Here is a 26,654-nt window from a genome sequence, read left to right as displayed (position 1 = left end):
TCGTCTCATACCAGCGGTTCGTGTTGTGGCGCGAATCAACGTGAAGAGACTGGATGCTGAGACGTGCCGTCAGTGGCGCCCCATTCAGCGCGTAGGAAGTGAGCATCAAACTTGCTTGGCCGGAAACTGCTGTTTAAATGCCTCCGGACGAGTCGTTTTCATCGATTTCAGCGGTGATGGTTGCGACTCCTACAGAAAATGTTGCTGGTTTCTGAGCCTACGGTTCGGTCGGCAATCGAACACATTTGCGCATCGTACTTCCTTGTCTGGCCAATCGGCTCCAGGACCGAATGGGTCGTAAGGTGAGGCTACAGACGGCTTTCGGATGGCTGTCGGACCAGGATCGGAATCAGCCCCTAAGTGTTGTGTTCTTGACACTATTCTCGAAATGTTGATAATGTAATGTTCTTATTTGAAATCTGAGGACAGTCTGTAGAAAGGCTGTTGATGACTAAGGTCCTTATTATACCTGCAGTCTTAATACCCAAATTTTGCTTTTCATGCACAAGTTTGAATTTATATTATGATAGTATAAAGTAATACACATTAGAACCCAAGTTGCAAAGGCTGTTGGTCATCATGTCCTTTGTTATAAATGCCTGTGTCTTTGCCAAAATGTGTTGGAAAATGCAGCAGGTTGCCCAGTGACGGCTCCATCGCTAAGGCATAGGGGTATCTTCCCACTGTTTTCAGCAGTGTGAATAAAGTACAAATAAAATGATAATATCTTGTTTTTATTATCATTTTATTCTTTTCCTGCTGCTGCAGCTTTGTGGGGCAGGGGATGGAGTGGTGGGCCCTCTGTAAGAGCTCCTAAGACATGCACACTTTGCATATTTCCACCCAGGCTGTATTACAGCCTGTGTGCAGAACCAGCCCAGGCTTCCAGTCCCTGGCTGGGCATCTAACCACAGAGCTCAGATCAATCAAAACGCCGCATTGTGATTGGCTTAGGGGAGCTTGGGTGCTTCCTGTTCAGGCTGGGAGAGATGCGGAGAGATGATGGAGGAGAGTCACGGCAGCGAGGTACAATTTTGGGGGGTTTTCTTTACTCCCTCCCCCCACACCCCTCTCGTCCTCTGCCTCTCACCCCCAATCTGTGCCAGCCGCCACTAATGTTGCCTAATTTTTTCAAAAATGTCTTTGGTTGGTGAACCTTGCAAAACCTCCCTGGTTCAGTCTTTCCATGCAACATGATGGCTTGGTGTAACCTTGTTTTCCAGTCCAGATACCCTGACTAACTAAATTCAGTGGTTAATTTATAAAAATAATAAGTGCCTCAGCTCTCATCAGGCGGCAGCTTACACCAGCCCATTTCTCTTGTTAGTGCCTCCTAAAACAAAAACAACCATGAAAGTGCAGATAGGATGTGGCGTAATGGCCAGAACTGCAGACTTGGAGCTGGGTAACCAGGACCATATCTCTGCATAGGCTCAACATCCTGTGAATCTGGGCAAATCACTGAATCTCACTGTGCCTACCGTAAATTAATTTGTCCTTAACGGGTGCTCATGAAAAAGTGCTGGTGCTGAGCACCGGAAACCACTGGCTCGAATTGAGCACGGACTAAATTGTTCATTTCATTTAATTAAATAACCATGCATTTTAAAGTTCATACTTAAATTGGACTCAATCTCACTTTCAGAGTAAAGGTGTCAGGTGTTTCAGATTATTTATCATATTTAAATTGAGAGAAAGAAGGGAAAGTGAAAATGTGAATGTGAAATATTTTGAGACAGCGGTATTGCACCTGTGTTTCAGTACTTAAGCAATAGCAAGGCTTGACTTGAATCATGCACTAACAGTACAATATTAAAAGGTTCTGAAAGCTCCTGCCGTCACTGCTGGTTTGTAAAAGAATAAGTGCCTGGCCCACAGTTTTGCTGAGGATCCTGTGTCTGGCACTGTTGAATTTTGGGGAACTAAATACCAAGGCTGTATAGTATTGATTACACCTATAATGACCTGCATCAAACACTGAAATTCCAGGACTGAGAGCTCAAGATAAATTGGTAATAGTAAAATGACCTGTTCATGTTGTAAAAAACTATTCTCCTGCAGTTTAGAAGTTATATTTCAATACAGTAGTTAAAAGGTTTGAGTATCTGGACAAAGAGATCCATGTAAAACCTGCAAGTTAGAGGCCACAGTAAGAGTAAAACTGATTGTGTAGTCAATGTGCCTATGCCTGAAATGAGCAGGTCCATAGCATACAAACACAAAAACAAATAATTGTATGCACAATCTCATTAACCCTTGCAGCTGTCTTACTGGTATCATAGTTTCCAGGTTTCAGGTCACACGCTGTATATATGTGCTGTGGGAGAGCTCATCAATGTATCAGTACTGACATATCGCACAACCTTCAAGTTGAGTTTGAAAAGCTTTATAAACATTTTGTGATACTGGGGTGTACTGCAAATCAAGACAAATATGTATTGTATGAGATCTGTGGATCTTTCTATACTGATATAGTGGTGTAAGGTGTAAATTAGGATTGAAGTGCTTTTTAGGCTCCATGTCCTTGTTTTGATATTATGATTCCAGGGTACACTGCTGCACTGTGAGAGCTCTAATAATATATATATTTGCTTCACTAGAAAAGGGTACTCTGGGCCACAACACAGATGTTAGACTCATCAGGTGTCAGTACTTTGAAGTCTAAGTACAGTGCAAACTCAGAAGGATGCATTGCAAGAGTTTTGCATAAGTCTTGGGACTATTTAACTAGTGTGCTGTACAAATCAGGATTGAGGTGCATTAGAAGAACTCTCTTGATGTCTCAGTGGTAGGTAAGGTTAAAATAGATTTGTATAATAACTGCTCGCTGTATGACTCAAATAATGGGAAAATAATGCATGGTGCAAGTCAAGTGAGATGGTTGTGCCTGGGCAAAGCACATCTGTGCAGCTCTCTGTGTAATTATGAAAATTACACTGATTACTCCGGTGAAGGTGAAATTCTGCCTAGGCTTCTCATATTCATTTAAAGTTCCCTTAAGAGTTGAACAAAGCGTTCAAGTAGCTCCATGAAAATAGCACATCATCAGCAAGTAGGCATATTTAGTGATCCAAATTGGATGTTCCTTATCATCTGTTCCCTTCATAGTTTCATAGCCCGTGGCCCTATACCCATCACATATAACAAGGATGAGAGTGGGCACCCTGCCTCCTACCTTGAGACAGGACCAAAGTGTGTTCCCGCACTTCACCTATCAACACCTGTGCCTTTGGGGCTTGTTAGGTTGCCAGCACCATTTGAGTATAATGCTCTCCCAAGCCACATTTGTAATTGCAATTGAATTAATAAAGCACTTACTAACCCTGACGAGGTGCCAAATTGCTTTTTTTGGCACGTAGCATACTACTCCAGAACCCAAAAAGGATTAGTGGTGAATTATTACAGGGAACTATGGGTTAATTTGAGCGGTGGACATGCAAGTCTGTTAGTTGGATTGAATAGAACAATGGGGGATAGAGAGTGTTATTTTGGAGATCATAGTTGTAAGATGAGACTTTTCTTGAGTAAAAGGAGAGATGGAGGAGGGAAGAATCTCTAAAAGCGTATTAGGGAAGTCATAGTAATAAAAAGAGGTTTGGGATGAGTCAAAGGAGGGATATATGAGGAAAGACGTTAAAAAAGATTGCTTGGGAGGTCATAGAGGTAAAATTAGGTTTCGGGTGAGCCTAGGAGGGACAGAGGGGGAATGACTCTAGAAATGTTAATTTTGGTTGATCACAGTAGTGGAATGAAGTTTGGGATAAGTCAAAGTTGTGCTTTTTAACAAGTCAAGGTTGTTTTTTTATATATATTTTCTCAGCTTCTGCAGTAGGAGTAAAGTAATATATCTATATATATAAAAACAAAACAAATGTATGTCTGTCTTTCTCTCTGTCTGTCTGTTTGTCCTTTATGCATTACTACACCATTCATCCGATCGACATGAAACTTTGGGAAGTTGTTGAGTACACTCTCGCGAAGGTTTCTGGCATATGCATTACTACACCATTCATCCGATCGCCGTGAAACTTTGGGAAGTTGTTGAGTACACTCCCGCGAACGTTTCTGGCATATGCATTACTACACCATTCATCTGTTCGCCATGAAACTTTGGGAAGTTGTTAAGTACACTGGTATAAACATTTTTGAAATATCGGCCCCCCAGGGCCCTCATAATCTTTCGAATACTGAATTTTTCTATTTACGGAATACCAGGCGAAGCAACAACGTGTAAGTCTATCGATACTGTGATGAATCAAGACGAAGTTGTCAATTACCCAACGGAATTCTTGAAAGCACTGGATATGCCAGATATGCCACCGCACATTTTAACACTGAAAATTGGCGTGCCGATCATTCTTCTCCGAAACATCAATCCACCACGACTTTGCAACGGTACAAGACTTTCGGTGAAAAAGATGATGAACAATGTCATCGAAGCTACAATTTTGAATGGGAAATTAAAGGGGGATGATGTACTGTTGCCACGTATTCCGACTGTGATGAATCAAGACGAAGTTGTCAATTACCCAACGGAATTCTTGAATTCACTGGATTTGCCAGGTATGCCACCGCACATTTTAACACTGAAAATTGGCGTGCCGATCATTCTTCTCCGAAACATCAATCCACCACGACTTTGCAACGGTACAAGACTTTCGGTGAAAAAGATGATGAACAATGTAATCGAAACTACAATTTTGAATGGGAAATTCAAGGGGGAAGATGTACTGTTGCCACGTATTCCAATGATCCCAACAGATATGCCTTTTGAATTCAAACGTTTACAGTTTCCTGTGTGACTCACTTTTGCAATGACCATCAACAAAGCACAAGGACAATTGCTGCAAGTGTGTGGACTAGATTTGGACAATCAGTGCTTCTCACATGGACAACTGTATGTGGCCAGCTCACACAAAGGAAAACCTTCTGATTTATTCGTGTACGCACCAGACGGAAAAACCAAAAATATCGTGTATCCAAAAGCACTGGAATAAATAAAGAAATTAAAACACTTTGAACTGTTTTCGATATAAAAAAGAATACGTTTAAAAAAAATGACACAATGTAAATTGAATGTTATCATAACGAGTTTCCTTGAATTTCCTTTCTCATAAGATCGCAGCAAGGTGCGGCGGGAAAGCTAGTATATATATATATCTACATAGAAAGAGTATACGTGTATAGGGAAAATAATATATTGAGATTTGAAGTTGTATTGTAGAAACTCATGCTTTCAAGTGTTGCTGTACTTGATGCAATTTTTTTATCGTTAATATTTTATGTATTTGATCTTTTCCTCAATATTTCAATAGTGAAGCACTTGTAGATAAAGTAATTATGATAATATTTACATATTGTAGTAGATTATTAAAACAGGGACCCCAAAGCATATAACTAATATGAACATTTTGCAGTGACCTATGAACGTGTTACGTTATGTTATGTTATGTTATGTTATGTTATGTTATGTTATGTTAAAGGAGCTTGTATAGCGCACGGTGACCCTGGGGTGTCCTTGCCCTGCACATGCCTGCTGGATGTCAGTGAGAGGAGTTACTGAGTGAAGAGCCATGTTTTCAGCCCCCTTCTGAAAGAGAGGAGATCAGGTGAGTTCCTCAAATGGAAATGGAGCTCATTCCAAGCCTTGGAGGCACAAGTAACAAAACTTCTGCCACCCTAGCTGGCCTTTTTGATCGGGGGAGTAACAACTAGTTTGGCTTCTGTAGAACGAAGATTTCTCGTGGGCATATACCACTTGAATTTCTGCCTAAGGTGGCTGGGGCCAATCCCATTGAGAGTTTTGAATTTCATACATAGGGCTTTAAAGGGTACTCCATGCCTCACAGCGTGCCAGTGGAGTTGTACCAGCTCTTTCTTTACAGACACAAATTTGGGAGTGCCTGTGATTAATCTTGCAGCCGCATTTTGGGCGATCTGTAGTCTATAGATGTGCTTTTTTTGAGTATTTAGAAGTAGACTATTACAATAGTCGATCCTAGCCATAAGGAGGGCTGTGATCACTGTCCTTAGACTGCTTGCGGGAGAAAGATTTTAATTTTCCTTCGGATTAGGAAGCAGGCCGAAACCACCATGCTTACGTGGTCACGATAGGAGAGTTTATGGTCCATAGTTACCCCCAGGTTGTTTGCTTTCCTGGTGGGTGATGGGCATGGGCCCAGCTCGTCTGACCACCACTCAGGTGTCCAGATATTGGGGTTATTTCCCAAACTGAGGACCTCTGTTTTGCCAGAGTTTAATTTCAGGCAGTTGGCTGACATCCATCCAGAGATGGCCATCATGCAGTTATGAAACCGAGCCCCAGTTTCCTTCTTCTGTCCATGTGTGATTGATAACACTATTTGTGTATCATCTGCATATGAAGTCATTTGAAAGCTGTGCGACTTGATCAGGGCTGCTACGGAGATCACATACATATTAAAAAGTGTAGGGCTTAATGATGATCCCTGTGGTACCCCACAAGGGAGAATAAATGGCTTTGACCTGTGGTTGTCTAAATCCACTGTTTGTGAACATTCTGACAAGAATAATTGCAGAAGGTTCCATGCACCCCTATTTCAGACAATCGGCTCATCAGAACCTCATGATGGACCGTGTCAAAGTCTGCTGACAGATCTAATAATATTAGAATAGCATTTCAACCTCAGTCCAGCGCCTCCCTCACCTCCTCCGTGGATTTAATAAGCACCAGCTCTGTGCTGTTATCTGCTCTAAAGCCATATTGTGGGGGGTCGAGCAGATTGTTGTTTGAAAGATATGAACTGAGTTGTGTGTTTATCGCCTTTTCAAGGATCTTGGCTGGAAGTGGGAGTCTTGAGATAGGTCTGTAATTGCTTGGATCGCTAGGGTCCAAGGTAGATTTTTTTAATAAGGGAAGGATAGATGCCTTCTTCCACTGGCTAGGGAATGTGCCTGATGAGATAATGTTATTGAACAATGGTGTAAGGGTCGATCCTATTATTTCAGGGATTTGCCTCAATACTGATGCCATGGAAGGGTCATTCGGGGAGTGCATGGAGTTTAGAAGTTTTATGACGTAGGGATTTTCTAGCATAGTTAATTTGGCGATTAGTTTGGAGATCGTTTTGAAAAATACCTTAGGGTCCGCTTTGGCCTGAGAGATTTGTTCTGTGTAATACACATTTTTTGTTTCCAACAGTTTGTCTTTATACTGCCTGAGACTGTGTTTGTAGATTTTTTGTCCCTGCTTGTATATCCTTTTCTCCATGCCCTTTCTAGACGTTTGCAGGTCTGTTTAGGTGTTTTTAGTTCTTCCGAGAACCATGGGGCAGACGGTTTCATCCTTTTAGGAGTCCACTTTTTGATTGGGGCAAAATTTTTACAGGCTACCTCTAACCATTCTGTATATGCTGAGGCAGCATCTTCCGCCTTTGAGGGGAAGGGGTGCTTAGTATTTTTTAAGACTTCTCCTAGCTCTTTACAGTTTACGTTTTTCCAAACTCTTTTCCCGATGCTCCCTGAATGGTTAGGTTTGATTTTGAGACCTATGGGCTCTGTGACCTCAAAAAAGATGGCGCTGTGATCAGACCAGACCAGAGGGAGTACAGAGGTGACTGTCAGTGTCGGATTATTAAAATAAATCCCATCCGCAGTATGTCCTTTGCTATGTGTTGATCCACCAATCAACTGTTTAAGTTCACCTGCCTCCATCAACTGCCTTAGAGCGATGGTATCTGAATTGGATAGGTCCTCCAAATGGAAGTTAAAATCCCCTAGCATAGTAACGGAGTTTGCGCATAGCCCTTCTTCGAGCAGTGACCCCAGTTGTTCTAGGAAGCCACCCCTGGGTTCGGTGGGCGATAGAGGAGAATCCCCTTGAGGGTGCTGCGTTGTGAGGCACGTAGGCTAAATAATAGAGAATCACACAAGGCATTTGAGGCCTTGTAAAATATGGGTTCAAGTGAGTTGTGATATATAACTGCAAGCCCTCCCCCTCTTCCGTGAGGTTTGTCCAAGGTGTGACAGTGAAATCCCGGTGGGGTAGCATTAGCTTGGTCAGGCCCAGAGGCCTGGTCCGCCCAGGCCTCAGTTATGAGGTCCAAATTAACGTCTTGTTCTCCAATGAGTCAAGCACATTCCGTGCTATGTTTGAATAGAGATCTTGCATTCAGCAGCATGCATCTAAGGGGCAGTGGGTCCGCATTATTGTCCCTCCTACCTGATTTATAGCTGGTGTCAGAAGTCGGGCTTCCTGTGGGGTACTAAAACTACATCTCCCAGAATACCTAGTGATAAAAGGAGGTTGTGCACTCTCCCATGCTGCTAGGGACTGGTCAGGTGACAGAGAGGATTTAAGCCAGCAGCTGCAGTGAATTAATGCTTGGCTTTCCACGTTTGCTGTGTCCCGCCTCGCTGTCCTGTGTTGGATTCCTGAATCTTCTTGCTACCTTGCCGAGAATCATTTGGATTCGTATTTATGGTGTAAATATTTGTCTCTGCACCCAGGGCTTTAAGTGGGCCGGGTCTCAAGGGGTCTGAGCACCAGCAGTTTTTTTCATGGGGCCTCGAAACGGGTCTCTATCGGGCTCTGTTTTGAGCCCTGGCGCAGGCGGTCCGTTTTTTTCCCCAGATTGCAGTGACAGCAGTTTGCTGTCACTGCAGTCCGGGAAAAAGTGCCAGGATGCAAAACAAAGCCCGATAGAGACCTGTTTCGAGGCAGCAAGCACATCGATGTGCGCTGCTCACACTGCTCACACTTCTCGCTAGTGGAGAAGTTATGGCATGACGTCATACCAGGTGAGTGTTGTGGAGGAAGGGAAATCCTTTAAAGAGTCATTTTCTTTCTGGATTTCCCTTCTCTTTCTGAAACTAAAGAGCAGCAACATTGTGGTAGGGTCACCAGGGCTTTAATTGGAAGCTTTGTAAATATTATATACAAGCCATAGTTGCAGCTTATTTATCTTATGCGACTAATAACCATTGACAAAGCCAATAGTCCTTACTTGTTGTAGGTATGATGTTACTTGTATCACAGATCTGGATGCCATGACCGAAACAGCAAAAAACAAGTCGGGCGGCACACTATGCTAAGCACAGATTTTAAGTGCGAATGTTTTAAAGCCACGCCCCTAAATACACTGGCCACGCCCCTTTTGAGAGACCCCCCAGTTTTTTCATCCCACTTAAAGCCCTGTCTGCACCTCTTTACCTTGGACCTTTTGATTCCCTTTCTGCCCGTGGAGTGATCTTGAAAACTGGGACCTTGCTATTCTAATTTTTCCTTCCAGCGCGAGGACGCGCTTTCTACCCGCCCCCAGTATCCAGCCTTTACTGCCCCTCCATCTCCCCACCTCGATTCCTTTTTAACCACATCGTGGCGGCACATTTTCCCCTGCTGTGCTGGAATATGCAAAAACCCATTATTCATGACGAGCTGGGCTCGTCATGAGTGTGCGAGGAGGCTACCTCATGACGAGCCCAGCTCGTCATGAGCGTCGAAGGGGTTAAGCCTCCCTAATAGCGAGTGTGATTCACTTCGCTATTACCCACCTTCTTCTCGCCGGTTATTTATGACTGTGAGGAGACGCCTTTTTTTAGTGCTTTTGTTATTTCGTTTAAATCACTCAGCTGTCAACAGGATTAGCAGCTTGTATTCAGCTAATTCCTGTGAGGTACGGATGTCTATTGAGAAACGCCCTGCCTCCTGTAAATCTCTCCGTTTATTTTTTTTACTCCAGGCCAGAGTTTGTCGTATCCAGATTGTGACCTGCTGGTGGGTCAGCTTTCTTTTCAAGAGACCATTCATATTAAGACCTACCAGCGCCAATTCACAAGTAAGTGTGGAAGAATGCACAATTGTTAGGATTAGTTCAGTAGTATACATTTATTATTGCTACTAGCTATCTTTAACTATATGTGTTGTTATTTCTTTTATTCATTGTCACAGTTACCGGGAGTTGGCCTTCTCTTCGCTGACTGCGATTGGGACTTCTCTGGTTTTCTTGGTCCCTTCATTTCTTTGGAGATATTAGCTCCCTGTAGTGAATTTTATTAATCGCTGGGGAGTGGTATTTCTGGAAAAGGAGGGGACACTCTCTTCGCTCCTGGGGAACAGTCTGGTGGTGCCTGCCCTGGTATCTGCCAACAGCTGGGGCCTGAAACAGGAAGGTCTAGATTGTATGGCAGACGGGTGTTGCAGGAGGGGCAAATATTTCTGATATTTTTGGACATTCCTTGTACCGAAATACACAGACACCTAGCGTTACCACCGCTAGGTTCAAGTTTGATCAGGCCCTCCCTGGTGTAGATCCGTCTTGTGTGTGTGCAATGGCCAGGGGGAGAGGCCCTGAGCCCAGCCCGAGTGCGAACGGGCGCAGACGGGCTTGCCTTAGGCATGCCAGGGACTCGCCCGCTGCGTGCATCCACTGCACGTTCTCTTCAGCGCACCTTTTACCCCCCAGCGTGATTATAACTAGTGTGCTGACTTCCAAGATGGCGGCCACCACTCGATGCACCTGGAGCCCTTTGGCCGGTGCAACCTTGCGGTGCAAATCACGCTAGTACACACAATAAATTCCAAACACACAAAGTTTCAAAATACTGTGCATAAAACATTTAAACAAGCTTAGAAAAGGTATGAGACCTAGAAAGCACCCATTAGTAACTGGCGAGGATTGCACACAGCTCAGACCCAGGCAGCCCTGAGCATTTGCATCAGCGTGCCTATTAACCCCCCAACATGATTACAACTAGTGCGCTGACCTCCAAGATGGCGGCCACCGCTCGATGCACCAGGAGCCCTTTGGCCGGTGCAACCTTGCGGTGCAAATCATAATAAATTCCAAACACACAAAGTTTTAAAATACTGTGCATAAAAACATTTAAACGAGCTTAAAAAAGGTATGAGACCTAGAAAGCAGCAATTAGTAACTGGCAAGCATTGCACACAGCTCAGACCCAGTCAGTTAAGCATAGAATAATATATGCAGACCTAAAGAATAGCTATGTATTTGAAAACCATAGTTATTATAAATATTTGTACAAAGATGTACACTTATCTAGATACATATATACAATCAAATCGAAAATGTTTACAAGTACAGGGATACTCTGTATATTAAGATTGAGTATAGTGGTTATGGAGGAAAAAGCCAGCTCTTGAGTAGTCTTCTGATAGTTATCTTATGTTTGGGGGTAATGAATTTCATATTTTGGCTTCTTGAACAGTGAAAGATGTTCCACCTATGTTATTTTTCTTGTATGGTAGGGTTTTGAGGAGACGTGCCAATCTTGAGCTGAGATTCCTTTGTTAAATGTACTTTGTGATTTTATTCCAGTTGAAAAGCAGGTCTATTCGATGTATTGCTTTGTGGGTGATACAAAGCAACTTGAAGGTGGATCTTCAAGCAACCAGTAACCAATGTAGGGCCTTCAAGGCAGGGAAGATGTGGGGTTGGGGCTTTGCATGTAGTAGTAGTCTGGCAGAAGAGTTTTGAATCCGTTCATAGTTGATAAAGCTGAACTGTGTTAGAGGTTATAGGTGTAATCAAGCATAGACAGTACAAGAGAGAGAGGAGCCAGGAATTTGTGTGGAAATCCCAGGTGGGAGTTAATGGTAGTGAAGCTTGATATTTCGAATGTGTCCACTTGGCATTCATTGATAAGTTGGAATCCATGGTACTTTCTGAGGTTTCCTACTTACTTATTTTAGTAGGTGGTCCCAGATTGCCAGGCCAGGCAAAGAGTTGATCATACTATCGCCACATGTGAGTATTTCAGTTTTTGAAGTATTCAATTTGAGATAGCTCCATGTCATCCACTGATCAACGGCTCTGAGGCAACTGAAGTTTTTTGAGTAACTAAGTCTTTGTTGCTTTTCAGTTGAAGGACTGTTTGTGTGTCATCTGCACAGTTATAGCATGTCAGCTGAAATTAATTGATCATTGCCGGTAATGACTTAGTGTACTTGACGAATAGCCTGGGTGAGATGATAGAGCCCTGTGAAGTACAATTTAGATGAGAAAAGGGGAGAATAGATTACATTTGTTCTGTTTTAAAGAAAGGATGTGATCCTGTTGAGAGAAGTTCCTGCTATTCAGGTTTTATAGAGTCTTTGAGTTAGAGCATCATGGCCAACTGTGGTGAAGGCAGCTGAGAGGTGCAAGAGAAGCAATGCAGAAACCCTGTTCCGATCTACTATCTTCTTCAGATCATCCCAAATGGTGATAAGGGCAGATTCTGTGCCTCTTCTTTGGCAGGATCCTGTGTGGTTGTCTGAAAGTATGGTGCTATCTTCAATTCATTGTGACATCTGGGAAAATGCTGCTCCTTTTATCAGTTTGCCCAGGGAAAGGTCCAATTATAATTTGTATGTAGTTGTTCGGGTCATGCAGGTCCAGGGTAGTTTTCTTTAATAATGGGCAAATGTATGCCTTTTTTGGTCTTCTGGAAAGATTCTTATATGTAAAGAATTATTAATGATTCTTCTTACTATTGTGGCAGAACAGAAAGTTGAAAGAATGTTGTTGAATATTTGCGGTAGGCATGGTTTAGAAGGGCAGATGGCTGGCCAGCTTGCCGTGAACAGATCCATAAATCCACTTTGTGATATTTGTTTGAAAGAATGCAGAGGCTGGGATAGCCTACTTTTTTAGAAGATTTTTAGAAATGGGTTGGTGCTGGTGGTTTGCCTTTGTTTTATATAGGAGTTCAACATGGCTGCTTTGGTTGTGTAATGGATTGCTAATTTGTCAGTGAATTCTTGAGTAATGGGATGAGTTCCTTCTGTGTATTTAGGTTTACGAGATTTAGTGAGAATTTTATAAAATTCTTTATTTGCACATTTAGCATTTTGAAATCTGTCTCAATAGTACCTGCCATCAACACTCTTGGTCCTTCAGCAAACTCAGCTACATTCTTTAGCGCTTTCGTTAGAAAGTAGTCCTGGCCTTAATTAGGGGAATATGAACTCAACATTGCTTTCATCTCATTGGCAACGTTACCCATGTCAATACCATATCTCCCTTCCCTGTCTATCAGGGTGTTAGACCTGTCAGCCTCAGGGTGATCTTCCTACAAACGTTTTGCCTTCTTACCTCTTCTTTTTGCTGATACTTTTTGTTGGTCTTAAGACTCTGTGTCCTTTTTCACTTCTGACCAGTGATAAAGTACTTGTGCTTCTCCCCTAAACATGGTTACATCTGGTGAATCTACAATTGGGATATTTAATTTATCTGTCAGTCCCTGGTAGAGTACACTACCTGTGCTCAGGGCCTGTAAATTAAATACCATTAGTGGGCCTTCCGCACTGATTATGCCAACCACACAACTAGCCCTTAAAACCTGTCTCGGGCATGACACTGTAGAGCCTGTGTGTGCAGTTTGACTGCCATTTCGACTTGGCATTTAAAGCCCATTGCCTGTCCTTACACTACCCTTTTATTTCACATAAGTTACCCCTAAGGTAGGCCCTAGGTAGCCCATTGGGCAGGGTGCTGCGTAAGTAAAAGGTACGACATGTACTTTTAAGTTTTGCCTGTACTAGTAGTGAAAAACACCTACATTTGTTTTTCACTACTGTGAGGCATACTCCTCTCATCAGTTAACCTCGGGAATTCCTTAATATATACTCCAACATATTCCAATTAGCATTGGAAACCTAGCTCATTGCTCAGTGTTGTGTACAGTACTCAGGTGTACTCTATGTGAATCAAGGAAATCTCTGTATTATTCTGAGCCCCCAACACATTACCAGTTCATCGTATAGTTCAGATTATGTCATCTGACGATTTCGGTATCACCCTGGTTAGCTCTAGGCATGAGTCTTCCGAAGTACTAGAGCACTGATCAAATTCCAAATCTTGTGTGGGAGTCCTCTGTTCCAGTGATAGAGACCTCTTCTCCCTCCCACTCATCTTGGCAACCACTTCCATTGTGCTCTGCGTTGCGAGCTACTAAACTTTGGCCGGTGAGAAGGTAGTAGAGCCATGTTGCAATCTTTTATGCCAAGTACCGGTATGACAAGTTTGCTCCTGTCGAGTATTCTGGTCAGGCCCTGGTACGGGTCGAGACTCCAGCCAGCCCCAGACTAGAATACTTGTGGGGAACATCACCTTCAGCTTTGCAGGGAATAGCATTGCGTGCTTGAATTTCAGCTGCCGTAATTTTTTCTTAGCTTCCTGGAAGCATGCTCATTCTCTCTGTACCTCCCTAGTGAAGTCAGAGAAAATACGTACAGTAGCATTGTCGACCCGGAGCTCTTCCTTTTGCTGGGCATGTGCCAGGATCGTGATCTTTGTAATACAGTAGTCTACCCACTACTGGTCTCGGGGGAGCCCCGAGTAAGTGTGTTCTCTCGAGTGAAAAGAAGGCAGAAGGACCCTTAGGTACAACCTCTCTGCGTATCCAGCTCTTGACATAGGTCAGCATAGTGGTGCCCTCCACCTTCTCAGGCAGTCCCACCACTCAGGTATTGCAGCGACTGGAGCAATTTTCTGCATCCTCCATCCGTAATTCAAGACTTCGGACCTTCGCCATGACCACTGTCAGTTGCTCCTTCATCGCAGTAACCACAGGTGGTAGCTTCCCCAGAGCTCACTCACACATGGTTACTCTGTTAGCAAGTCATTTATGGTCATCACCTAGGAGGTCCAGGTCCATGATAATAGCGACTATTTTGGATTCCAGTACCTCATGGGAGGTTGTTATAGCTTGAAGGATGTCTTGTAATGTGGGGTCCATAGGCGGCTCTATGGGCTGTGAAGCACTCCCAGCCTTGTCTGCTGTGCCAGCCACACCCTCAGGATCTTGGTTACACTTACAGGAGGGTTTGCCCATGGTTCCCAAGGATAAGTTAACACCACACAGCTCTTACTCGCCACGTTCCAGTATAAAGCCAACCATTGTTTTGGGGCTGGGGCCTCTACCCCCTTCACTCCAGTAGCAGGACAGTCTGATAGTCAGTAGGAACCTTAACCAGAGATCAATGGAGCACAGCTAGCAATTGTGTCCCATCTAGAGGTGGCATGGATCTAAACCCATATACTGATGCATAAGAATCTCTTCAGCACATTCCACCACATGTGCTCAAAGCGGAAGCCTGCCAGTTATTGTCATGGCAGGCCCCTCAGTAGTCCCAGCACAGGCCTCAGCCTCTTGTGTATCCTGGGTAGCACCAGCACCTCACCCTCATAATAAAATGGGGGCTCAAACATGCCCATAGATTGCAAGCCTGTCCTCTTCTCACCTCGTAGCCCCGATTTAGTCTCAGTCAGTCATCTCCTGCACAACTGTGTGTGGAGCAGTGTCAGAGTCCAAGCCGCTCCTCAAGGTCATCAGTAGGCCCCTAGGTAATGCGGGGTAATCTCCGAGGCCGGCCTGCAAAGGAAGGGTTGTCGGGCCTACAATTTGAAAGCCAAGTAGGGCAACAGGCCAAGAGCAAGTGAATAGTGCCCCCCCAGCAGTCACAGCATGGCCTGTGATACCAGTTCCTCTGATGCCGCCATGCTCTCTGACAGCGATGTCATCCCAGCACTTGAATGTTATGCCGTGGCTATAGCTTCCATAGCATCAGGATCATACAGTGGGGATAGCTAGAGCTCTCCAGCCTGTCTCATGGAGTCAGGATTGCGCTGGATGCTGGTCGGCCGAGTGGAGCACCGAGCAATGCTGCTCACTCCATCGGTGTTGGGTCACGGCCTGAAAAACTGGTACTTAATGAGCACAATAATTGTTTAGTAAGGGCTGACGGTTATGAAGATTTTAGTCATTTTCAATGTGTAATTTGGGGGTTTCTTCAAAAGACCTTTTTGAAGCAAAAGGGCACTATGTCTTGCTTAAAGAGTGCTTCACTGATTACGTCATTAATAGTGTGCTGGCCAGTTATGGTGCCGGAACGCCATGTGAAAAAACTGGTACATTCACTCTTGTCATCACTGCCTGCAACACAAACTGCCTAAATCTTGTATGAATATTGTCACTAATTCTATCCCAGTCAAGGTCAAATGCCTCTGCTCTGAAAAGTTCCTGTCACTCCGGTTCCAAATTCAATAAAGGCAAGTCTTCATATGCCAGGTAGTTATTGATGGTGGAGAAAGGGACTGCCGTAACATCCAGATACTTATATCAGTTAAGAGGGTGTGACAAGATTGACTTTAATCTCCACAGAGGCTGTCAAGTGTAACTGCTGACCGGAAGCATCCTTCAGTGTCCTTGATAGAGTACTGCAGGCCTTGGGAGGGCTCCCCTCCCAAGGGTTAAAAACTCTGACTGGTCTCAGTCCAAGCTCCAGCAAAGCAGCAGCTCCTACAGCAGGGGCCCTGTGCCACTGGCTCTATGTACAGAGTGGTGGTGTCCCAAGTTACCCAGTCTTCCGCAGTCCTTGAGATGCATCTACTCTTTGACAATGGGATGGAAAGCTCTGCGTGGGTCCCTGTTCAGTATTCCAGCAAGTCTGGGATGCTTGATTTAATAGCTTATTGTTTAATAAAGTGCTCAGAGTGGGATTCTATATATAAGGAAAGGGCTCACCTCCTATTGCAAGGTTTCAAGCTAGACTGGCTGATAAGTGTGATACCCTGAAACCAGTCCCAGAATGCTTGTTTCTGGTCCAGGGAAGGCCTGGCAGGGTCCAGACTGATTTGCTTATGGCTGGGCCCAAACTGGGGGGGCATGTTGAGCAAAAACACGATGGACTTAACTCAGATCTGTGACTGGGGTGAATGTTTGACAATGTTCAGCATTTCATTCATCTTTTTGTGTTGCTAAGGTGTGAGGCTCTGACTGAGTCACAAGTCAAAGCTGTTGTAGGCCTAGAGTGTGGGCTGCAGATCTGGGTGACGGGGACTAATCACTGGTGGCCCAAGCTGTCCAGGATACACTTCAGTAGCCTAAGTGAGGCTTCCACTAATCAGAGGAGTTGAAACCATTAACAATGTTGCCTATCATAGCTCTAGAAGGTGTGGGGTACATTCCTCTGGGCTTATGTTCCATTCATGGGCACATGGTTTCACAAAGTGCCTATGGTGGATTTCCACAGGCCATGCTCTGGTAAGGTGTGAAGCTCCAGCCAAGTCTCCAATCAGAGCTACTCTAAGACCTGAGGTACGAGCTACAGGCCTGGGTTTCGGTCTCTGACCATTGTGACCTAAGCTACACAATATACACTTTGGCAGGACAGCAAAGACCCAAAGGCTTCTGTTCATCAGGAAAAATAAAACCTCTGATCCGGTTCCCATTCACAGCTCCAGCATGCAGGCCGCTGGGCCTGGGTTCCATTCATTAGCGCATGGTGCCACAAAGTGACCATGAGTGGGTCTGAAAGCTCTGAGAGGTACTGATCAGAAGTTGTACTGGACCAGGATGTGTTCCCATGGCTTGGGCTCCATTTGCTGGACAGTGGTGTCACACACTGGCCAGGACAGAATTAAACAAGTCTGCCGAGAGCTCCCCTACTTGGAGTGGGGTGGAAAGATGAGAGGTCCCGGACAGAACTCCAGCAGGCTTAGGATACATTCCCTAGGCTAAGACTCCATTTGCTGGCCCATAATGTCACAGCAAGCTATGGATGGGTACTGCCGCCCCATGAGGGCTTGTCTTCTTTGCCAGGGTTGAATGCTCTGACAGGGTCAACTAGCAGAGTTCAATTAGACAAGGGATGTATTCCACTGAAACTGAGCTCTATTAACCGGCCTGTTGTATTAAAAAGTATTTGAGATGGGATTCCACAGGCTTGTGAAGGGTTCCACTCTAACAGGGTAGCTCTGACAAATCCTGATCAAAGATCCAACCTGGGGTGCATTGCCCTTGGCTTGGACTCCATTTGCAGGTCCCTAGTGTCACACAAGTACCAGGGCAGAGCTCTGTAGGCCTGGGAAGGGATCCTCAGCTCTGACAAGGTTAAAAGCGCTAAGTAGACCTTAGTCAGAGCTTTGAAATGCCCTGCCTACTGGCCTGTTTGTTCTGGGGTGCGTGACCTTTGCTTTCTTCCAGAAGCCAGACAGGGAGTACTGAGTAAAAGCTCTTAAAGGGCCCAAGACATAGCTCTAAGTGACCCTGGGGCCTGGACCCGGTCCAGGCTCGAGTCACTGGCCCTGGGTGTTAATCCATGTTCAGTCTGCCTAGTCTGTCTCCTGAGTATAAGTAGAAAGTCCCATCAATATTCTGTTGAAATGCATGGGTGCAGACATGTTTTCAGACTTCATCCAGCTGGTTGTCCACCATAATAATGAAAGGGACAACTTGATGGCCGAGCTGCTCTGGACGTTCCAATGAGCAATCATTTGAAAACGTCTAGACCAGTCAAGACACCAGCTTCTGAAATCTACTTCTCTGTAACCCAGGGTACACTCGTGACAAGAAAAGCTAGTTACTTTGCACCAAACTGGTAGGGACAGGATGGTCTCCATGAATGGTGCAAGGGTTCCTGCTACCCTGGAAGGAATACAAATCATTAGCCACCTTTTAGATTAGCCCGATGGTCATGTTTAAAAGCCTGCCTTCCCGTAGAGCTGGCAGACATGCAGCAGACATCCCGGAAAGAGTGGATTGCTGGGGGGTGGTCTAACCAGATCCAGATTATGACCAAATGGGCATGCTTGCTCTGTTTAGGGTTACCTCCAGATTCAAAGGTGTGCCTTTCAGCCAGGAAGCCATATTAGATTGCCTATTTTCCCAGCAGCGCAAACGTAGAGTTTCACAGAATAGAACGTGGCCTTATCAACTGCTCTGTGGGTGGAAACAAAGAACAAAAAGTACAGTTGTTTTTAAGTATTTTGAGGGGTAATTACATTGCCCAGTCATGCTGGCTGGCAGGTGACAACCTCAAGCTACCCTGCTGGGTAAGTTCCTTTGAAGAGCACTTTCAGGTGCTTGCTATAGTAATTACTATTAGCTTTATTACAGTTGCTAGACTGGACACTGCTTGGTGGTCCAAGATTTTCATGTTATTTTAATTCCTCGATATCTGGAATGATCAATTTTTGTTTTGAAGGCATTTTTTCCATCATGCTTCCCTTTTACCCCACCAATAAGAGGCACAGACAGAAATGGAAAAATGCTGCCCATATTTTCAACTGCCTAATGCACTTGGGGAAAAGTCAATTCCACCCCCCTTGTGAGACCAGAGCTCCAACGTATCACTCAGGCTATACCTTGGACTTCCACATCCCTCCATCATTTTGGAGCAAGCTGGGCAATTGCTTCCGCCACAACTGCCTCGTCAACTCAGTCCTAGCAAAACAGCAAGGGCCCACTTGGCTCTCAAGGAGTACACATTTCAAACCAGAAAATGTATGTCTCCCTCTACCAGTAGGCACATCTACTTGAGTGCCAGTAGCATATACATTTTCTCAAAGAATAAGCCATGCATGTGTTAGTACACATGTTAAGTACAGTGAATGGTTCATTAAATAAGTTACGGTTCATTTGATTCTGCCATGTTTTACCTTGATAACTGTGGTAATTTTACAGCAAATATATGTCAGCAAATCGTGAACATGTGTGAGGCATACATTTATGAGACCATGATCAATTGGGAGCACTTGGCAACTTTAGTGACTCTAGGTAATCTTTGGGCTAACCAAACATTTCCTTTATGATAATAGACATTTGAATGCCTATCATATCAAGCTTTGATAGTTCCTTCTGTATCTAATCTGGAGAATGTGCATAATGGGGACTCAGGGTCTGATTTCAAAGAGGTTGCTTGAGAAAGAGCTACAGAATCCAAGGAAGGTAGCAAGTGTACAAATTGCACGTTCCTGACTTTGGGAAGTAGTGACAACAATAAAACAATACTGGACTCTTATGAAGCTCAGTAATTGGACTTCAAATCTTGGAATGATGATTCATTAGAAAACAAGGCTAGTATCAATAGCTGCAATAGTTCCAGATCCAATACCACATATTGCATTTGCTGCAGTTACAAAACTCACAGTAGTGTCCTGGGGACTGGCCAGACTTAGTAGCACCTAAAGCAATAAATATCCTGTCTATTAAATGCCCCTTGTAGACCTGCTTTTTCCCTTGCCTCACTCATCTTGCTCTGTTCTTTTCATGGAGTGCTTCCTCATGGTGAAAAGTTATAGCATACGTGGGGAAAAGCAATTACAACTGCCTTCTCCTCAGCCCTTTCTGCTGAACTTGCTTGCCATTTATATCTTGAAATCTTTGGACTACCTGAAACATTTTGGGCATTAAATGGGCAATCTCTCTCCCTCCTCCCCTGCTCTTAACCTCCATACCAGTGGATTCACACACACATATATACTTACGCACTGTTTACCATGACAGTCTAAAGTCTGGTATTCCCCAGAAGGTGGGGTGAACCACAATGTACATCAGTAAAATACTACAGCTGTCTTAGCAGATCACCAGAACAAACCAAGGATAAGCAAGATCCACTCCTAATTTGCTCCGGCCAGTGCAATGAAAAATAATAACACAGCACCCTTACTCACAATAGCCTGTCAGGTTGTAGACTATGGGTGGAGTGCACCAGTAGGCACTGTGCTGACATTTGTAAAGCTTTTAAACATCCCCGCCCATCTGAGCCCAGAATTGCCATCGAGCAACCCAACCAGGAATGAGACACGATCGGTTCGGTCTCCTATGAAGAGGCTTTCTTGCCCTGGTTTGGAAAATGCTCAGATAATTGAGTACCCCACCAAATGTCCCTTGATATTGGGCACCGCCCCCTGGAAATAAACAATGTTTGGACCTAAATCTGGCCAAAAATTGCCTACAGATTTTCAAGACAAGCTTTTTTATTCTCTGTCCTGAAGATGATGCCACTCATTTCACAATAGGCATCGAAACGTCGTCGACATTTTAGCGTCATATGTAGAATGAAAAGTATAAATTGTATACAATGATGCTTCTAAAATGTATTTTTGTCTGTTCACTGAACTACTAGTATACAGACCGCCTTGTTCGTTCTAACCCCATCCCCTTGTTTTGTCTTGTCCCCTGTGGGTTGCTGGCTGCACCCACTGTGTAAAAAATCCTCTTTATTCTTGCTTATCACTTTAATTAAAATTCCTGTCCGGCTGGACAAAGGTCATACATACTATTGAGCGTATGTCTATCATTTTTGCGAAAGATCCCTGAACTACTAGGGACCCCTGTTTTTTGTAATACGCAGCAGTAGAGAATGCAGGTTATGTCTTTAGTTGGACTTAGGCAGAAATGAAGGACTGGGGTGCATCAATCTGCATTTGATTGCGAGCATTGATGTGTGATGGTTTATGTGCAGATTCCTGCATGATAACCACCTACTCCAATTTTTTAAAAAGAGGAAGAATCAATAAGCACAGATTATTAACTGAAGAGCAAGAGAAAAAATCAATGGACAGCAGAATATTATAGCAACATATATGCTGAAAAGTGGATCTACCTGTACAGCTAGAGAATTCAACAGTGGAATTATGCTGGTCATCATGTTGAGCAGTTTCACAAACTCCTTGTCTTCATACTCAAAACGCTTCCCAAATACAACGGAACAGATGACATTGGAAACAGCATTAGTAAAGATGTGGGTGTCGTCAAAGGGTGACTCTAGGAATGGAATAGAAAATAATTGTCAGAACATGTGGTATTGTGGCCCCCTTTAACAAAGAATATTTTTTTTAAGCCAAATGTATTTAAATTGAATTGCCAATGGTCACCACCCTTGGGCTGGACCAACAAGAGTTTATGAAATAGTATTGGGTACATTAGCATTACACAGAAAGAGAATTACTTTACATTAGATTTAATTTGTTGCTTACACAACACAGCTCTCAGAAATGAAGGCAAGGGCACTCAGTAGATGTAAATGCAAATTATGAGCTATATTCACAAACTGCAGAGTGTAGACTGTTTATTACATCCAACAAAATGTTATTCACTAACTAAAGTGCAGAGACTTCCGCCTCAGCTGCTCCTATCTCCACACATGTGCACCTACATTTGTGTAGTAAATGTGGAAGGGATGGAGGGAGCGGATGACAAATGGGGAATACCTAATACTAAATAGGAAAGATTTAGGAAAAGTTAAGATGTTATGGTGAGGACAGACACCCATCCACAAAAGAGTCAGCCCACAGACTTTCATAAACTGCACTTTTAAAGGTGCTAAAACAGGCACAAGTGTATGACTTGGAGTAAGTTCAGCACCACCCATGATCCGCTCCTGGGATTGCAATATCCTTCGATAAGAAATAAAACCTCATAGGAAATAAAGTTACATTAAATTAATGCATTTGGCTTAAAACAAGATATAGACTTTTAGTTCAAAATATATATAATTAGAAATTAGTGTTATCATTTTTAATGAGGCTTTTTTTAAATGAAATTAAAATATATATTTAGCTTATTTTTTTAATAACAATGTATTACATTTATTTTATAAATACCGTTTAGTAATTGTGAATGTATATTAATTACAAATTAAACATTTTGCTGTAGGTGGGAGTTTTTTTACATAAATATTTAGATAATTAATTATACAGTAATACTTCTATTTTAATTCATGTTCAAGATTCTTTTGTTGTAGGAATGATATGTGGTCTCCATTTTAGTTTTTAGCTTAGAATCTTTGTAAGATGATGGTTTGCACATGTTTTTCACAAATACGAGAATGTGCTATGCACACATTTATTTTTAATAGACGTTGTTCTATAGACTGTTCCATTCCTTATATCCCTTCAGACAAAAAAATATTCTTATTCTGCATCTCTAGCAGAATGTAATAAGGCAGGTGGTTTATTACTTAAACCATGCCCTTGTTGAAGGCAGTGAGAGGCACTTCACATCAGATTCATCACGAATGCTGCAGAGAACAGTGAATGAAAGTCAGCCCCACAGGCCTCAACATTCATCCTCAGAAGGAAGATTACAGCACAAGCAGAAATGTGTGCAAGTTTGCACCTTCTACAGTATGCATTCGTTAATGCACTGAGGACATTTCCCTGAGACATTTTACCATGGTATGGGGTTGAATCATTCCAACTAGGCCTTGCAGAAGGATACTTCCAATATGTTCTTGTTATGGTAGTAGTATTATTGATAGATAGTGTTAACATTAGGAATAATTAACATGGTTGAATTGATTGCGTTTTTCACCATTCTAATAATGCTTATAACAATGATCTGTTTCATCTGTTTGATAATCGCATATCCCATGTTATTTATAAGGATCAGGTCTTTTCAATAAAGGTTTGAAAATAAATTATTTTTGCAACACTTTGGACATACAAAGGTGAGAAACTAAAGTGTTGGATCTGTTTCCACTAATTCCTTGGGAATCAGAGTTGTCATTTTTGAAGGTACTGACAATATCCATAACTTTGGAAGGTTGGGAGTTTAGATGTGGTATAGTGAGCTAGCCAAACCAATATTTACTGATGATATGAGTAGACAAGGCATGATTTAGAACTTGATGAGTGGGCTACTCCCTTCACAACATTGATGGATATCCTATCCGCTAAAATATAAATCCTATTATATTCTATGGTGTTTGTATTTTGGCGGCTGGGATATCCCACACCGTTGTGACAGGGTAACCCATCCCCCATGATGATAAGACCTTAAGTCTCCATATTGTGAAGTTTTGTTGACCTTATCCACGGTCTACTAAATTCATAGGAACCATACAGTGTAGGGCCACCAACACTCTAGGATGGCACCAGGGTTGTTTCTCTTGTGTGCCCACAGCCCCTTTATTGCTTTTATACAGAAACATCATAGCAAAAAGAGCGTATCCATCCTCCTCAGCTTAATAGGAAGAACCTATTTATTTCTCTAGGTTGATCAAGCAGGCTCTTTTTAAAGAATTATTCCCTTATATTCTTCCTTTCTTTGAATTCCATTCATTGGATTCAGATCTCAAGCTGTGGTTGTTGCAATTAATTGCAGACAAGCAGTAACTAAACATTTAACTAGATATGAGCTCACCAATGGTGGTGTAGATGTTATCTTCGCTGTTGAGGCACACAATGCTAATTAATGTGAAATATTGTATTTCTGCTTTACTTATCCCGCAGTCAATGCAAATTCACAAACATTTCAAATTAATTATAAAGCAGCTGTATCAGCAGCATATAGACGTTATGAGTATTTAGAAACACCATTAACTTTCTAGGTACATCACAATTTGTTCCAAGGCACCCTCCCACATACATTTGAAAATGTATTTCCGGACTATTTCAGTAATGAAAGGGCAACATGGCCAGTTTTAACAAGCTATACGCCTTTTCCACATAGAACTGCATCAACACAATGTGTCAGGAGCTGACGAAGGTGCTTGCCTAAACTGTAGAACTACATCTCCCAGAATGCTTAGGGCGGGGAAGGGCCTGAGAAAGCATAAAGAATCATGGGAACAAACAAACGGTGCTCGTGATTCGTCATTCCGGAGGACTGGATGCGGACGCCCTGTCCCCGCGGAGTTCTGGCGGAGTTTGACGGAGTTCCTGTACTTTGATTAACTTTGCTTTAGCTCGTTCCGTGGTTGTCGAACAAGACCTTGTTTCGTGGTTCGGCTGAACCACGGGTTCTGTCTCGGCAGGTACCGGCTGGGCTGCCTTCTTCAAGTAGTGGTGAGTGGTGCGTGAGACGTCGGATTGCCCCCTCAGCACTCTCATTCGTTCTTGGGCCATCGACAACACCGGCTGGTGCTGTCTTCTATTTGCGAAGGTTGGGCGAGACGCGTGAGACGCCGGATTGCCCCCTCGGCGTTCTTGCCCGAATACTTACTCCCCAAGCAAAGATTCCCTTAAACAGATACCGGCGGGTTCTGTTGTCCTTGTGTTGGTGTGGCGCGTGAGACGCAGGATTGCCCCCTCCGCGCTCTCACCAGGAAGCTCTCTTTGTTTGGCGACAGTACCGGCTGGTACTGTCACCCTGATTACCACTGGGTGTGGCGCGTGAGACGCAGGATTGCCCCCTCCGCGTTCGCACCAGGAAGTTCTTTTGTTTTGCGGCAGTACCGGCTGGTACTGCCACTCTGCTTACATTAGGTGAGGCACGAGAGACGCAGGATTGCCCCCTCCGCATACTCACACAACCAACGTATTCACGACTGACGCTCGGCTGAGCGCGCTCTCCAGTACCGTTGGGGTTCTTCGTCTTTAGAGTCAAGAGACGCTGGATTGCCCCCTCTTGGAACTCTTCAAAAGTCTTTGTTTTCTTTTTTGCTTTCGTTGGGAGACTCTGTCCCTTTAGGGCACCTCGTGGGTGCATCCCTCCATGTGGGAGGATTTTTGTTCTTCTTTACTTTGAACTGAGGAGTCAGTCATTTCCCGTTCGCTCGGAGATCGTTATTCCCCTGTTGCCGGAGCAGAGACGGGAAGGGGTCACCTCCTGAAAAAACCTCAGGTACATTTCTGTATCTTTCCTTACATTGTATATCCATTTAAAAGAGGGCGTGTTCTTATACGTGTTCTTTTCTTTTCCATTACAGGACCTGATTCCCAGGGGTTTTTTAACCCCGACTTTTTCCCTCGCCTGATTGCCTTGCACTCTGTATCGTGTATCACACCAGAGTGCAGGGACGTCTGGAGGTGGACCCCTTTAGAGCATCTCTCCGATCCTGAGGAGCCACAACCGTAACACAATGAGAGACACTTGCTCCCTTAAACAATTTGGTTAGGCTATATAAACATCTGATTTCGTACATTATGCATACATTAACTTCAGCCCCTACAAGTGCTCCTCAAGCTGGTTAGGGGCAGTTAGCTGTGCCTGCAATAATTTCCAATTACTAATAATGCCATTTTGGGTCAAATCCCAGCCAAACATAAGGAGAATGTGTTTCGGATAGCATAAAAAACAAATCATCTCGAGCACTATTCCCCGCCCTGCCAGAAGTCGTTGTTGGGCACTATGTGTCTTCCACTCGGTATGGTTCACCTATTGAGGAGTGTAATACATTTGGAGCTGAATTTGCTTCTCTGAAAACCATTACTCATGGTACTCCTTCAATTGCTGCTTTGCCGAAAGTGCTTATATATATTCAAACTGAACATGGAGCTGCCCCATCCCTTGATTTGGGGAAGAACATTTTTGACAAGTTTGCCATAGTGCCATCAATGTTTGTAAGTAATATCAAATAGGAGGTAGCTTCTTTGGTGATATGCAGACAGCTCGGTTTAGTTCCCGATGTTGACCATGAACGCGAGCTACCTAAAATAATCACTGGAACCTCTACTTCTATAAGTTGTGATAGTTTGGGAACCAGGCCTAATAAGCCACAACTTAAGGGTAAGTCAGAAGTGGATAATACCAAGCAGGCACTGAGTCTTCTAAAAAGTGTTTGGATAAAAATATGTATACAAAAGGACAACCCAATATACACTTGTAGGCTTGGGTAACTAACATAAGGGAAACGAGAGTGCCAGCAAGGGATTTATTTAAGCGTGAACTTTTAAATCAATTTGTTAAATATTAGATGACTGAGAGTGACAAAGCAAAGTTGAGTTATGTATCAACAATTCTATCTTGGTTGGGTAGCATTCCTGATGTGAAACGCCTTTACCATTGCAAGTGCTGGCTGGCAGAAGTCAGGTTCCCCCCTTTTGGGAAATATTTGCTTGGTCAAATCAGGCTGATGTTTCGCCTGGATGAGTCTCAATATATGACAAGTCTGACTTAAGAAGATGGTTTTGCCACTCCACTTATGAGACACAATTCCCTGG

General features: G+C 43.5%; 1 protein-coding gene across 1 annotated transcript in view; it reads right to left on the bottom strand.

Annotated features, from left to right (window-relative positions):
* Positions 1 to 26,654, bottom strand: part of LOC144781943 (cytochrome P450 2G1-like) — a 298,644-nt gene that overhangs the window by 182,736 nt on the left and 89,254 nt on the right. Inside the window, exon 4 of the mRNA XM_078661036.1 lies at positions 21,374 to 21,534. Coding sequence (XP_078517162.1) covers positions 21,374 to 21,534 — 161 coding nt within the window. The remainder of the gene's footprint in view (positions 1 to 21,373; positions 21,535 to 26,654) is intronic.

This window comes from Lissotriton helveticus, chromosome 9 (genome assembly GCF_964261635.1).
Source record: "Lissotriton helveticus chromosome 9, aLisHel1.1, whole genome shotgun sequence".
Lineage (NCBI taxonomy): Eukaryota > Metazoa > Chordata > Amphibia > Caudata > Salamandridae > Lissotriton > Lissotriton helveticus.
The sequence above is the reverse complement of the archived record's forward strand: the minus strand, read 5'-3'. Positions and strand labels throughout refer to the sequence as shown.